Consider the following 14699-nt stretch of genomic DNA (forward strand, 5'->3'; position numbering starts at 1 on the left):
CCCAGGGGCCCCTCCAACCCAGCCAGAACGTAATCACCTTCCCTCCTCAGGACCACCTATCCAGGCACCTGGTACCTACCTGAGGATGGGGAACTCGCAATATACAAGCTCATATTATCAAAAACACCACTAAATCTATAGGGATACTAAGAATACTCACTGATTACTAGGGATATCCATACCCTACACCACACTTATTTACATCAGTTGGTCTCGCGGCCACTCAGACCCAGACCGGTCTACCCTAGGGCAGATATTGCGCACAATCCGGTGCGACTACACATGGGCCTGCAGAACCCAATGCTCCCGTTTCCAAACGCTCAACAATCCTGTCGAACTCCACGTCAGTATTCCCCCCCTGACGCTCTCACTTATTCAAGCCACAATCCAGTGGGTATCGGCACTGGTAGTCCTCCCCAGTGTTCTCACTAACGCCGCATATCAACGACGACCACATTCCTATGAACACCTATACATATATATATATATATTGGGAAGTCTCTTCACTAAGGGTCTGCTACTACAATATTAGGAGTTAGCCAATTAATATCATGCGTCCCCTATTCTTGGCATCATAGGTCCACTCACTCCCTATTTATGTGATCACCACTTACCTGATTGGGATTACTCATCCATTCACGTGCCTAGCACTCACCTAGGAGCTACATTTACCTATATTGACCAAAAATATGAAGCGCATGGCAGTTCATTAATAAACTGGGGGTCTCTTTAATCACAATAATATAGATACATACACAGATCTGACAAAGACTATAGGTAAAACACACCACTTGAAAGAGAAGGATTAAACATAACAGGAACACTCCGCTGAAAGGGAAAAGATTAGCAATGCAAAAGCCCAGGGAATAAAGATAAGATTAAGATGCAAGTGTAAAGTAAATTAATATAACAGGAACGCCTTCACCTTATTAGTGTGTAGTCTTGTTCTAGCTGTCATCTGGGTTCCTCTCTCGTCTGTGCCTTGGCTCATCTCAGACTCTCTCTCTCTCCTGCACTCTTGGGTACACCTCTGCGCTGATCGCTCTGTCTCTGGACTCCTCTCCCCCACACGAACTCTCTCCACCTTCCATCTTCAATCTTAATGGTTCCTGCCGCTCTGATCACCGTTCATTCCACTAGCTTATTCACTCTGTCTCTGCGCCAATGTCCAATTAACTCCATCTGCTTCCATAGGTTAGTCCACGAGCTCTCCTCTATCTCTTCTAAAAGGCATTACTTCAGACTCCAGCTATTCACACCTCCTCCTGATAAGCAACTGCTTCTGACTGCTTCCTTCAGTTCCAGCTCACTCTTCAACTCAGCTCTTCTCCAGATTGAACCCTCTCTCTCTCTCTCTGCCAACTCCACTCCACTGCTCTCCACTCCTCCACCTTAACACGACTCTCTGGCTGACTGACTCTCTCCTCGACTCCCTCTGCTTGACTCACTGACTCCGCCTCTGCACTTCACAAATATAGAATGCTGTTTCCTCATGGAAAGTTCCAGCCATCAGCCCGCCGCCTACCAGGTCTCTGCATCACCTCGCATCAAGGACACACACCCAGCCGGCCGGCCTTTTGTTGTGTCTTCTACACAGAGAATAATACAGCCTACCGATAAGGGCTGGCCCAGACCGGTTCTCTCCAAGTGAAAAACAGCCTTAACTATAAACATTGCCTTTGCCCTGAAAAGTCTCTCAGCTTCATCAAAATGGAGTCCCTTTAGCTCTAGGCCTGTAGGCCTGAAAGGGGTGAAATGCTCCTTAGCTCTGTCAGAATACCTACATAAACCATACCAATATGTCTAATATGTCAAAGCCAATAGGCAATAGACAGGTTAAAGTCAAGAATAAAGGCATATTAAGCAGCTATCCTCTTCTAGGTCTGGAAAAAGGGCTTAAAAGGGCCAACACAGGCTAAGAATACCTATACTAGATGCGAGCAAGATTAATGATCTATATCACTTCTAAATAAAGCCAAAAACACTGCCATTACACCCATATAATCATCAAGGGACGCATAAGGCTCATCCTCCTCATAATAATCCTCACCTTCCTCATCATAGTAATTTGCCATGGTGACAAAGACCACCAAATAAAGCCCACAGGAAGGTAATATGATAAGTTTTTAGAACTTATAGAAGGCAAAGCCAATTTGGGGGAGTGGTACCCCTAGTGCAAGTCTTTAAATTCAGGAAAAACCTGACCAACAAAATACAATATATCGTGGAGGGAGGACTCACTGAATACCAGCAATATTCAGCCACTCTAGGCAGAGCCTATGCAATAATTTATACAACCCTCAATGTAATATTGCAAGAGGGCGTCAGGGAGCTCAAGCGGCAGCACTAAAGGGCAGGAGTCGAAGAACACCAGATGTTTCCTCCGTCTGAGGCAAGCTGACAGCTGAGGTAAACACACGCCTTTGGCGGGCGTGTAAACAAAGCTTTCGCGCATGCGCGAAAGCCGCTGCCGGATAGGGAGAGACGCGCGTCCCAGCGCGTCCCAGCAAGCTCCAACTCCCGTTCCACACCGGACAAAAACAACGCGAAATGCGCGTTGAATAAACCCAGGAGGTGACACACGCTCCTATAAACACAAAAGGCAAACGAAGTCCGTGACCTCGAACAACACGACAAACTAGGACAGCGACCTCGAACCAACACGCCGAGCGGCGAGAAAAGAGCACACTCAGCGCGAAAAACGAAGCACAAGTCAGAGACAAGTAAGCGTTGCAATTATCAAGAAACACAATGCATAAACATGAATGTAATGAAATAAAGGCACTTAACTGGCTGCGAAGCAGCAAAGAAAGAGGATGTGTTCACCTCTATGATCCTTATATACTCTCTCATACTCTATGGTTGCCCAGGGTTTATGGGTAATGTGGTTTGTTATTTCTTTACTGCGTACTGATTGGCTGCTGTGTTTTCAGTAAATAAATTGAGAAAGCATAATCTGAGCCTCCGTCCTGCCATAGAATTTACTTTGATCAACATGTATTTGGTTACATGCATTGCAAACCAACATGTCCGCCTGTGTGGTAGAGGGACTTCCCCATAAACATAGAAGTATTACGCAGTGTTGCTCTCTGTGTACTCTGTGAAACACCACTACAAGCACACGTGAGCCAGCCAAAACTTCCAGGATCTAGTGAGGCTCTGGAGGTGGACAGCCAACGTCCCAACTCTTCTCAATCAGAGGGTAAATTGTGACATCTATGAGTAAGTTAGGCTAAGCGAGAGCAATCCCTGGTCGGCCCATGTGCGTGATATTGTGGTAGCCGTACGGTTACTGGACAGTGGGAAGGGGTACTGTGCGACGACTCGTACACGCTGAGCCCAGGTCTGCAATCATAGAACCCAGGTTTTCAGATCTTTCGTAGGCACCCACAGCAGGGTTTCTGAAGCTTAAGCTATAAACAAATTACATACCTGGCCGATAGACAGGATAATAGATTGTTTGTAAAACATTTTTACAATCTATTTCTCTTTAGCTCATAGCCTAATCGCATACGAATTTTGGGCTCTTAAGAAACGTACAATAGGAGACATTTTAATTTGTAACAACAGTACCCAGCCTTAACCGCACTAACCTGTCTCTTCCTAGTCAAATAAATGATGAATGTTGTAAATATATGTGCTGGATAAACGGGGATTATAGGCATTCACTCCAGGAATATGTGTTTTAGTGGCATGGTCACAGGTTTGAATCCCTTTGACTCGACTCAGCCTTTCATCTTTCAGAAGTTGATAAGGGAGTGCTATTTCGTTGGGAAACAGTAAACACTTTTTACATGTATCACAAACCAATATGCCCGCCAGTGTGGTAGCGTGACTTCCTCATGAACATAGAAGAAGTACTACGCGGTGTTAGTCCCTGTGTACTCTGAAAAACTCCACTCAAAGCACACGTGAGCCAGCCAACTTCAAGCGCTTGCCCCCTGTCCAGACGTCTCAGGACAGTCAAAGATTTCCTTCAACCCTGCAACAGCACCTAGACTCTCATCTGTGAGCCCTGCCAAGTGGTGTCTTTCCAGTCCTGAGCCCTTGAAAGTTGATATCTGCTGTGCTGATCCATCAAAATGGATACATTGATGACTTTTCACAGATCGGAAACAGACGCATCTCCCTTCTACGCCGACACGGCTGGGGCTTGATGACATCACTTCGGACTGCGCTGCTTGACGATGTACTGTGCTGCTCAACGATGGACTGTGCTGCTCAACGACAACGCACTGTATGCATTATAAAAGGGTTCGTCGACCGCGCGGGTTGGAACTGATGCATTGCCTACATCCTCGGGATCGACAATGCCTCGCCTCAACTGCTCCTCTCTTCAAGACTTTGATGTCGACGCTTCCTCAATCCAAGTTACTTTTTCAGCAGGACCTGCACAAGTCCTGTGGCCGGCCAGCCCTCGATCGCGGTCAATATTTCAAAACACAACAACAACCCATACGTCCGTGTGAACTGGGTATTAGTTATATAGCTTGTTACAATGGTTCACAAGGAACTTATTCAAAGAATAATATGATTTGAGCAGGTAAATATTTTTGCTGTGATTCAATCATGAGACGGAAGAATACGAGTAGAGTATCAAATTAAATCAGATAAGAACAATAATATTCAATATTCCTAAATTCACAAACATATATTGGCTTGCAAAATTAACGGATTTTTCTCACTTCAGCCGAAATGAGTAACATATTTATGTATTTACTTAACTCATGCCTCCTCTCCCACCACTCCTCTTAAAGGCCTGTGCCTGTTTACCCTAGTAGGACGCATTCTGAGTTACCCTGGTTTTATTGGGGGAGGGGGGATTAAGAAACAAATCTCTGGTGAATTGCCTACCCAACTATTAAGCTACTAAGAGTGGCTGAAGTACTCGTTCATTGTGAAGTTCATAGTGGACCAACAACAATAACTTTCCATACCACAGTACTTATAACATACCAGCTGGTTCCCTCTATAGGATACAGATGGGGAATGAGCCCAATGACATCACCTCAAGGGAGGGAGACCTACATGTTATTGCTAGATGCAAACTACAGACTTAGAGAAAACGGTTTGAATGCAATTAGGACGAGTGAAGGCCGATGCTGGAGTTCCTGGCCCAGGAGCGGCTCTAGAAAGATACACTAATGTGAAGTTAGTCTGTCAAGAGGTGAATGATTGAATTAACCTCTTGTGCAACCAATGACAAAACGGAGCACTAGCAACACAACTATTTTCCCCCGAGCCCCCACTTCAACCCCTAGGTACAGCTGTACATTGACAAAAAAAGAAACACAGACTTTTGAAATAGCTTTGCTAAGCAGCTATTTAAAATGGTGAAAAACTGCTTGTTGGCTCATTTTTCTATGCTCAAAAACAAGTTGCACAAAACCTGCAACTATTTGCCTCTCCAAAATCGTTCGGATTAATGGACAATGGAGGAGTGAGGGATAAATGTCATACAACACAACAAACGAATTTGTTCCTAATAAATATATCAGGATACCGTTGATAATAAAGTGTTCACATCTTAGTATGTAAGCGTGCTGCGCTATTGGGATTGAGCGATGAATCCAGCTCTGCAGGCAGCAGTGACACAGTCGTATTTGGTGGTGGTGCTGAGCATTAATGAGCAAGACAATGCATTGAATGTTGTTCATTTTCAATGGGTGAACTGCACAACCGTATCTGATTAGACGTTGATCCTAAAAATCAGTAAGTCCATTAAGGCCCCCAACACGGGATGGAATATATGGTAATCCATCACTTGAAAAAAGAATTTCTTCAATCATAAAGAAAGCACATTCAAAGCATAGCTATAACCGGATGCCAAATAAAAAGCTAGATGAAGAACTGCATGAAATCATGTTGGTTCTCCCTATACCATTCTAAGTCTTCTGTAGTCTTTTTACCAGAGAAAAACAAAAGGAAATGATGGATGGAGCGTTACAATACAAGCACTCACCCCCAGTCAACTGATCTGGGTTTAATCCATCACCGTTCTTTAGCCCACTCTGCCACCCCAGTTTAGACATGGCTATATGCAAATCAGTCTGACCCTGTGCCTCATGGGAACAGTCTAGCCCGAACTGCCAAGCCATGCCTTCCCTGGACCGGAAACAAGCTACCGAGGACCGGTTTCTGGCATTTCAGCTGACTTCAGCCCGGTTTGTATGAATCCAGTGGCAAAGTGAGCAAGGGACTCACGTCTGAGCATACCCTGCCAACTTATGGCGAACAGAGAAAAACCAAAGGAAATGATGGACGGAGCGTTGACAATACAAGCACTCGGCCCCAGTCAACTGATCTGGGTTTAATCCATCACCGTTCTTTAGCCCACTCTGCACCCCAGTTCAGACATGGCCATATGCAAATCAGTCTGACCCTGTGCCTCATGGGAACAGTCCAGCCCGAACTGCCAAGCCATGCCTTCCCTGGAACGGAAACAAGCTACCGAGGACCGGTTCGCCATACGTTGGCAGGGTATGCACAGACGTGAGTCCCTTGCTCACTTTGCCACTGGATTCAAGCAAGCAGGGCTGAAGAAGGCTGAAATGCCTGAAACCGGTCCTCGGTAGCTTGTTTCCTGTCGAGGGAAGGCATGGCTTGGCAGTTCGGGCTGGACTGTTCCCATGAGGCACAGGGTCAGACTGATTTGCATATGGCCATGTCTGAACTGGGGTGGCAGAGTGGCTAAAGAATGGTGATGGATTAAACTCAGATCAGTTGACTGGGGGTGAGTGCTTGTATTGTCAACGCTCCGTCCATCATTTCCTTTGGTCTTTTTACCAGCCTGCATTTCAGTTAAATTAAGACATAAATACTGAGTTCAATTTAATTTGATTGACCAAAAAAAAGTAGATGTGCGTGGTTTAATGGCTGCCACTCCTTTGGCCCTATATGTTGAACGATTCCTCATTCTGGTGGCTGCCCCACTGTGTTGAAGTATTTCATTAAAACTGGAATGTTTAACGAAATCTGAGAATGAGCACTGAGTTTTCTGCGTTATTTAATTATTTGCTTTTATAACACCGCTGCTTTTGTCATATACTTAGTTCTGTTGCATTCTTGTAGCAATGGAAGAAGCCGAGGAAGCAAGGGAACCACAAAAGGGTCTTGCTGTGGGCTCTACCGTCCACGTCGATGACCTCACCGAGGAGCTGACGTGCTCCGTCTGCCTGGAGCTCTTCCGGGACCCCGTCATCCTGCAGTGTGGACATAACTTCTGCCGCGCCTGCATCGATGGCTCCTGTGAAGGCGAGGGGAGCTGCTCCTGTCCAATCTGCAGAGCAGAGTTCGAATCCGGACGCTACACTCCAATTGCGGCTCTTGCCAACCTGGTGGAAAGAGTGAGCGGGGCAATCGTAGACGGGAAAGTGTGTGGAGAGCAGTGCAGCAAGGAGCAGTGTAAGGTCCACCAAGAGAAACTGAAGCTTTTTTGTAAGGACGATGGAGTCCTGGCTTGTGTCATCTGCCGGTATGCGCTCAAGCACGCCAACCACAGCTTCCTGCCCATCCAAGACGCAGGGAGTATGTATAGGGTAAGTGTACAGTTGTGGGTCAGAGACCTCGTCTCAAGGTACAAGGCAGGCATTTACAAAAAGATAGTTTGCTTACAGGTTTAGTTTGTTAGGCATAAGATGCTGCACCAGGAGCAGTTTTTGTCAGTTGTGTCTTCTGTGGTTCGGCAACCCCCAGGACCTCCTTCTAACGTGACACATTTGTGTTGAGCTGAATGTAATGACAGATATATACTGAGGAAAGCAAATAATCTACACATCATCCTTCTCCACCACAATACACACTGAGGGAAGGGAAAATCACCTCTCATTAATAGATCGAGAAACTGAGAACTCAAGGAGCAACACTCAACTAAATCATAAAAATACCAAGACACATACCTAAAAAGTCAATCTGCACATATCATCTCCTTATCTGATTTCACATCGCCATTCCTCGAGATAAGGGTGTATTCGACATATGCAGAAGAAAGCTCCAAGCTCATACCTAATTTCATTGCACACACCCTGGACTGGCAAGTACTTTCCTTGGTACTTATGCGCGTTTGTTCGGAGGGACTTGTGGCCTCATTTTTCAACTTCCGGTTTGCCGGCTAGGTCTGCGATCTAGTGGTTCCACACTTCCTCCCCTCCTGCCTATTTAAAGCAGGAAGGGGCGCGGATGCGCAGCGGACTCATACAGCGGCATGCCAAAGGTAAGCCAATCTGCGCCAGTCCGCCGTCAGCCGACAGGACCCCTGCCCGTTTTATTAAAGCTTTTGATAGGTAAGGAAACTAAGCCTGGTCTAATCTAACTATGGCCACACGGCATTACTCCAGTCAAGAGCTAAAATTAGTAAATAAACCTCCTATCACTTTTAAACCTAAAACACTATCCGATATTGAGGCGCAAATCGTCTCTCCTGCTGCTTGCACCTAAATTATTTTCAGTGAACCCATGACCTCCTCCACTCCTCAAGTAAACATAACTGGGAAGCCCTCTGATACCTCCAAACAATGAAAAGGGCTCTATCTCAATGCCCAGTCAATCCCCAAACATGCACTGGAATTATGGAGTCTTTTGGATTCTGAAAAACCAGACATTTGTTTTATAACAGAAACATGGCTCCATGAGCAGGCTTCCCCCGAGGTTGCTACTGCATTTCCTTCTCAATACCACTTAAATAGGCTAGATAGAGCTGTTAGCAGAGTTGGAGGGATAGCAGTGGCCTACAATGACAAATTGGAAATTATTGCGTAAGACTCTTGTATTACTGATTAAGCAGAGGTACTCATTTTTAAAATTGTGACTCAATCAACCGGAACATGGAGAGGGGCCCTAGTCTTTAGACCCCCATGTCAAAAAACTAACATTGTAAATCATCTACTTCAACTAATCGTCCCTCATGTATTAGCTGCAGATAATTTTATCCTAATTGGCGATTTTAATTACCATGCAGAGTTAGTATCAGACAACGACACTAATGAATTGGTAACGACCCTGGAGACGTTAGGTCTGGTCCAGATGGTGGTGGGTCCCACTCATCAGGCTGGCGACACCCTGGATATGTTGTTTACTAATACAACTAAATGTAAAGTAAAGCAATCTTCACCCCTACTCTGGTCCGACCACAATCTATTAACATGTTGTTTACCCTTAGGTACCTTAACACCTTGAGTGCTCATGACGAGGTCCGCTCGTCATCAGCCACGGCGCTCCAGTGCTCATGACGAGCTGAGCTCGTAATGACCGCGCCCGTTAAATGGAGCTCTCGCATGCTGGGCTGATTTCCCTGCTGTGCTGAGCGTTCCATTGGAACGGGCGTGGTAGCTCGTCATCAGCACCAGAGCGCCGTGGCTCATGACGAGCTGACCTAGTCATGAGCACCGGGGCGCTGTGCGCGCCCGCCCCTCAGCACAGCGGGGGAAACAGCCCCGCATGGAAGGGGTTAAACAATCGCCCTAATAATGAATTTACCTGGATCAGGCCATGGCATAAAGTTACTCGAGCAACATTCTCAGCTCATTTTAACTGCCAGTCTGTTTCCCATACAGAGAATATAGACTAGGTAGCAACATCCTTTAAAGATGCAATCACACTGACCCTAAACAAAGTGGCACCTTTGTTAAGGTTAAGGCCAAAGCGTCACCCTGGTTTACTTCCGCATTAAAAATTGTCAAACTATCCACCAAGACTGCTGAACGTCAATGGGGGGAAGCAAAGAGAAATGAGGATCGTTTAAAATGTAACCAGACTCATCGCATCTATTTAAATAACATCAAACAGGCCAAAAAGCTGTATTCGACTAATAAGATCAACAAAGCCCTAAACTCCAATAAAGAGCTGTATAAAATACTGAAGGAGTTTACCAGTCCTCACACTTACCAGCACATTTACATCCCCACGCAAGAATGGGTAGATACACTGTCCTCCTTCTTTGCTGAAAAGGTTAAAGATATTTATATAGGTCTTTCCCTCATCACAACATTAATAATATAGACTCTCATCTAGCCATTAATAGGCATTCTACCTTGCCTTTGCTATTGGAATTTAAAGCAGTCACTTAATAAGAAGTCTCCGTAGCCCTAGCCAATATTAAATCAGGTTCCCCAGCAGACCCTCTCCCTCTTCCTGCACAAACATAGCCCCTCTTCTCATAATTAAACTTACAGAGATATTCAACATGTCACTAGATCAGGCCACGATCCCCAATGGATGCAAAGCAGCACAAGTTAAGCCAATTTCTAAAAAAGCCCGCCTCAGACCCAAAGGTACCAACCAACTACCGTCCTATCTCGCTGCTGCCATACTTTGGAAAGGTACTTGAGTCCTTGGTTAATAAACAGCTTACCGCCCATTTGGAAAACCACAGACTTCTAGACCCATCACAGTCAGGGTTTAGGGTGGCACATAATACAGAAACAGCAGTGGTAGAGGTAGTTGATAATATCAGGCTGGCCCTGGACAACAGGGAATCAGCCATGCTGGTCCTTTTGGATCTGCAGCCGCTTTCGACACCATCTCCCACTGCATTCTAGAACAACAGCTTTGAGAGTTGGGAGTCAGTCAGTCAATCAATTAAGCATTATTCGATTTTAAGTTGCAAAATCATAAAAGCATACAATAAAACATTTCTTTACAATAGAAAAGGATACTTTAAGATAAACATGCAATATTTACAATTTAAAAGGGGAGCCAAGGACAGACGTGTCAATCCCTAAAGTGCGTTATATATAACCTCAAGTCATTTGAAAGGGAAATGGTGTTATGAAAATATACCTTCAAAGGTTACGACATCATTATACGATTAAAAACATTGCTTAAGCAACTTTCTATTTTAAAAATAAAAACATTTTACTTTGCAACTTGCAGTCGCTTTATTGAAACACTTAGCAGCATCCACAAAAAGATAAAAATAAAACTACAAATTTATGACATTATGGGGCAAGCTAACCGCCTTTTATGATTAAAATTGCAATGACCCCTAGGTGGGTAAATTCAATCTAAGTTCATTCGATGTCGGACAATAGACTTCAAGAAATTAACTATTGTAAGAACCAGCCGTTCACCCTCCAGGAGCTGTAAGAAAAGAAAGGCCGGGCGACAGGTTCTGTGGCCTGTTTGCTTTAACAGTGGATTAAGCCATTTTTTCCTAAAATCTTTATAAAACTTGCAAAAGAGGATGGTGTGCAGAGTGGACTGTGTAGAGGTGTCATCACATGGACAGTACGGGAGTTCTTTAGCCCAGTTATTTCGAATTGGGAACGCAACCATTCGATGGAAAAGGTTCATCCTAAACCTAACCAAAAGAAAACGATCATAACTAGTGGTGTTATAGGTAATGTAGGGCTGGATGGCGACTGTCGTTTGGGTCAACAAGCTATGTATAACTGACGGTTTTGTGACCTCACTCATCAGTCTCAGTTCTTCGAGGAGTGCGAGACATTTCGCCTGTAGAACCTTCCTTGGAAATTCACGGATTAAGGGGGGGTCATAAAAACATTTTTCCCTGCCTAGATCGTGAAAGAACCTTTTCACATACAACAGCCACCTGGAATTATGAGCATTCTCCATGGCTATGCAATCAGAGATTATTGACTGTGTAAAGGTTGCCTTTTCCGAAGTCTAAATTCGACGCCACAGTAAGAGAGGTTCAGCCTTTGCTATATCCGTCACATGGGAAAGTCCCAGCTCCATGTGACAGGAAAAAGTGCTCGTGCTCTTCGGGACTGAGAGAAGGTACCTCAAAAAGGTGTTTTCCACCCTCTGTATGCTATCCGTGGCTGCAAAACCCCAAAGACCCGCCCCATACAATGCCACAGAAAGGCATTTTGCTTTGTAAATCTTGATAAGTTCTGGGGGAGCTCTCTTACCCAACTTCCTAGAAAAGTAATGGTTCATATGAAAAGGAGTTTCCTAGTTTCTATAGCCGGTTTCCAGGATAGTTTATGGTCTATCATTATGCCCAGATATGGGTATTTCTGTGTGGACGCTAGTTTTTCCTGCTTCAAAAAAATACCCCTCATTTTACTTTTATGACCAGTGCCTGCCCTCATAACAAAGGTTTTACTGATATTAATATTGAGGTCAAGGCCTGCCATAAATGTGGAATATCTATTCAATCCCTTTTGAAGTTCAAGGGGGTACGGGCTAGTATTACTGCGTCGTCTGCGTAGAGTAACGCGGGAATTGGGCGGTTACTGCTGGAAGGTCCTGGCACCCCTTGATCATCTCCCTCTCCAATCCATTAGTATATAATGTTAAGAGGAAGGGGGCCAGGACGCAGCCTTGCCTAACCCCTTTCTCTACGGCAACCTCCGCTGTTAACTCTCCTCCCAGCCCGAAACGCACCCTTGCTGTCGCGTTTGAATAGAGTTCCCTCAAGAACTTGACCAGGTTCAATGGTACCCCCATGTCCAACAAAAGGGACCAAAGTTTGGAATGGGACACACAATCGAACGCGGACGATAAGTCCACGTATACCATGTAAAGGTCTCCTTTTTTTATGTGAACATACTTAACTATCAAAAGTGACAAATTTAAGGCTTGGTCAATAGACCCTAATCCCTTTCGGAACCCGTACTGGAGGTCTGAAATAATCCTTCCATCGTCCGCCCAATCCTGCAGGCACTCAAGAATAACTCGACCCGCCACTTTACCAAGAGAGTCTAGTAGGGAGATTGGACGATAACAGGTTACCGACCCCCGATCCCCTTTTTTAAAAATAGGGACCAGTATGGATTTGCACCATGACTCCATGAGGCCTGTTGCACATGAAGCGTTCAGGACTCTAGTTAGGAGGGGGGGTCCAGAGGTCCATCTGGGCTTTGAAAAGATCAATGGGTACACCGTCTGGACCCGGCGCCTTCCCATTTTTACTTGCTCTCAAAGCGAGAGCTACCTGGTCCATTGAGAACTCTAGGTCAATGGGATAGGGGGTGTCTAACTGAACTCCAGCATCAGGTTCCTGTATGTTAACATCCCCTATATAAATCGCAAAGATCCTAGAAAAGTGGTGGACCCAGTCCTTTTCATCTATTGCCACCTCTAATTTTGGGGAGTTAGTATTATGAACTAGAAAAGCGGACTTGACCACTAGCCAGAAAGCTGCACTGTTTTTGTGAGTGCAGCTTTCGTGGAGTTGGTCCCAGAGTTTTTGCTTTAACTCTGCTTTCCTAACCTTTAGTGCAGTATTATATATTTCCTTAGACTTATTATCTCGTGAGGGATCCTAACTGGTTTCCTTAGAGCAGATTTTAAGTTTGAGTAGGCAACCGTACACTCATGGTTAAACCATCCCTTCCTCTTCTTTGATTGGTGTTTGACTTCTACCCAAAGGGCTTTATTAATAGCGTTTATTATCATACCAAAATTTGAAATAACTTCTGCATCCGGTGTGTCTGGTGCTAGACAGTTCAAAATGGAGGGGAGGGCCTTTAATATCACTGACTTGGTGATTGCTATAGGGTCTACTTTTCCCCACTTTAACGCATATCCATTTAGCCTATTAAGTGACATGTTGTTTTGTGCCCAGATAGTACCGAGACTACTTTTAGGATTATGGGACAGGGGCAACGTATTGCTGAGTGGACAGTGGTCACTCAGTGCGATTGCGTGTATGGTAAATAATATCTATATCCCTTTCTCCGTTGGAGACAAGGATATAATCTATGGTGGTTTGAAGCCCTCTCCCGTGAAATGTGGGAGCCATTGGTATATCTACGTTGTCCAATTTGTTTGCCTGTACCAGGCCTAATTCAAACATAATTTCATTTAGGGAACTACCTAGGGTTGAGTGTCTAAAATGTGGAATGGGGTTATCTCTCTCATCGAGGATACCGCAGGTGTTACGATTGCTAACTGCGCCTGGGCCCAAGTTAAAATCCCCCCCCCCCCCCCCAAATAATAGTCACCTCTTTAGCTGACTTCCTTGTTTTCGAAATTAGTAAGGAACGAATCAGGGATACCAGGGTCACTGCATCTCCATCAGGGAGATTATTATTGAAGTTTACTATAGGAAGGTATCGCTTTTATTTAAAGTTAAACTAGGAACCTGAAAATTGGCCTCCAGTTTAATTGGGATTATTTCATTTACAATAACTAGGTTTGATATATAAGTAGTTAGTCCTCCCTTAGCTCGGCCCGATGTTGAAGGTTGGGCAGGTGAAAAATAAGTTTTGTACCCTTCTATAAGAATCTAGTCAGGAGACCAGGTCTCCTGAAAACATAATATTTCAAACTTATGGATAAAACCATTCCATACATCATTTGTTAGCTTTGAACGTTGGCCTGCTATATTCCAAAATAAAGCAGTGATATGGGGTTTGCTTCCATTCCTCATACATCCTACTGTATCTATTGCGGATTTGGCAGTTAATTTAGGATTCAGATCCGCTGGTGGCCCGGGAAGAGGATGGACTAAATTTATCCCAATGGCCTTATCCAGAGACTCTATGCCTATAACTTGGGCCTGTATAGAGTGGGGAAGTGTTTCAGGAAAGTTAGAACATGGATTTAAATCACTACTCGTGAGTGTTTCACTTTGTTTTCTGTCCACGATCCCCTTCGCTGCGCTCGGAAAATGAAGTCAATCCACTCCCTCCATGGCCGAGAAAACGGCAAAGCGATTGTGGACAGGGATAGAGAAATTAGGTCGTTCATTCTGATGTCGGGATGAAGCCCAGGAATTTGTTATATTTGTC

At 44.7% G+C, this 14699-nt stretch overlaps 1 protein-coding gene across 1 annotated transcript in view; it reads left to right on the top strand.

Moving 5' to 3' along the window:
• Positions 1 to 7073: 7073 nt before the first annotated feature.
• LOC147703560 (zinc-binding protein A33-like) overlaps positions 7074 to 14699 on the top strand; it is a 242831-nt gene continuing 235205 nt past the window's right edge. The window contains exon 1 of the mRNA XM_086928932.1: positions 7074 to 7538. Coding sequence (XP_086785058.1) covers positions 7074 to 7538 — 465 coding nt within the window. The remainder of the gene's footprint in view (positions 7539 to 14699) is intronic.

This window comes from Lissotriton vulgaris, chromosome 7 (genome assembly GCF_964263255.1).
Source record: "Lissotriton vulgaris chromosome 7, aLisVul1.2, whole genome shotgun sequence".
Classification (NCBI taxonomy): Eukaryota; Metazoa; Chordata; class Amphibia; order Caudata; family Salamandridae; genus Lissotriton; species Lissotriton vulgaris.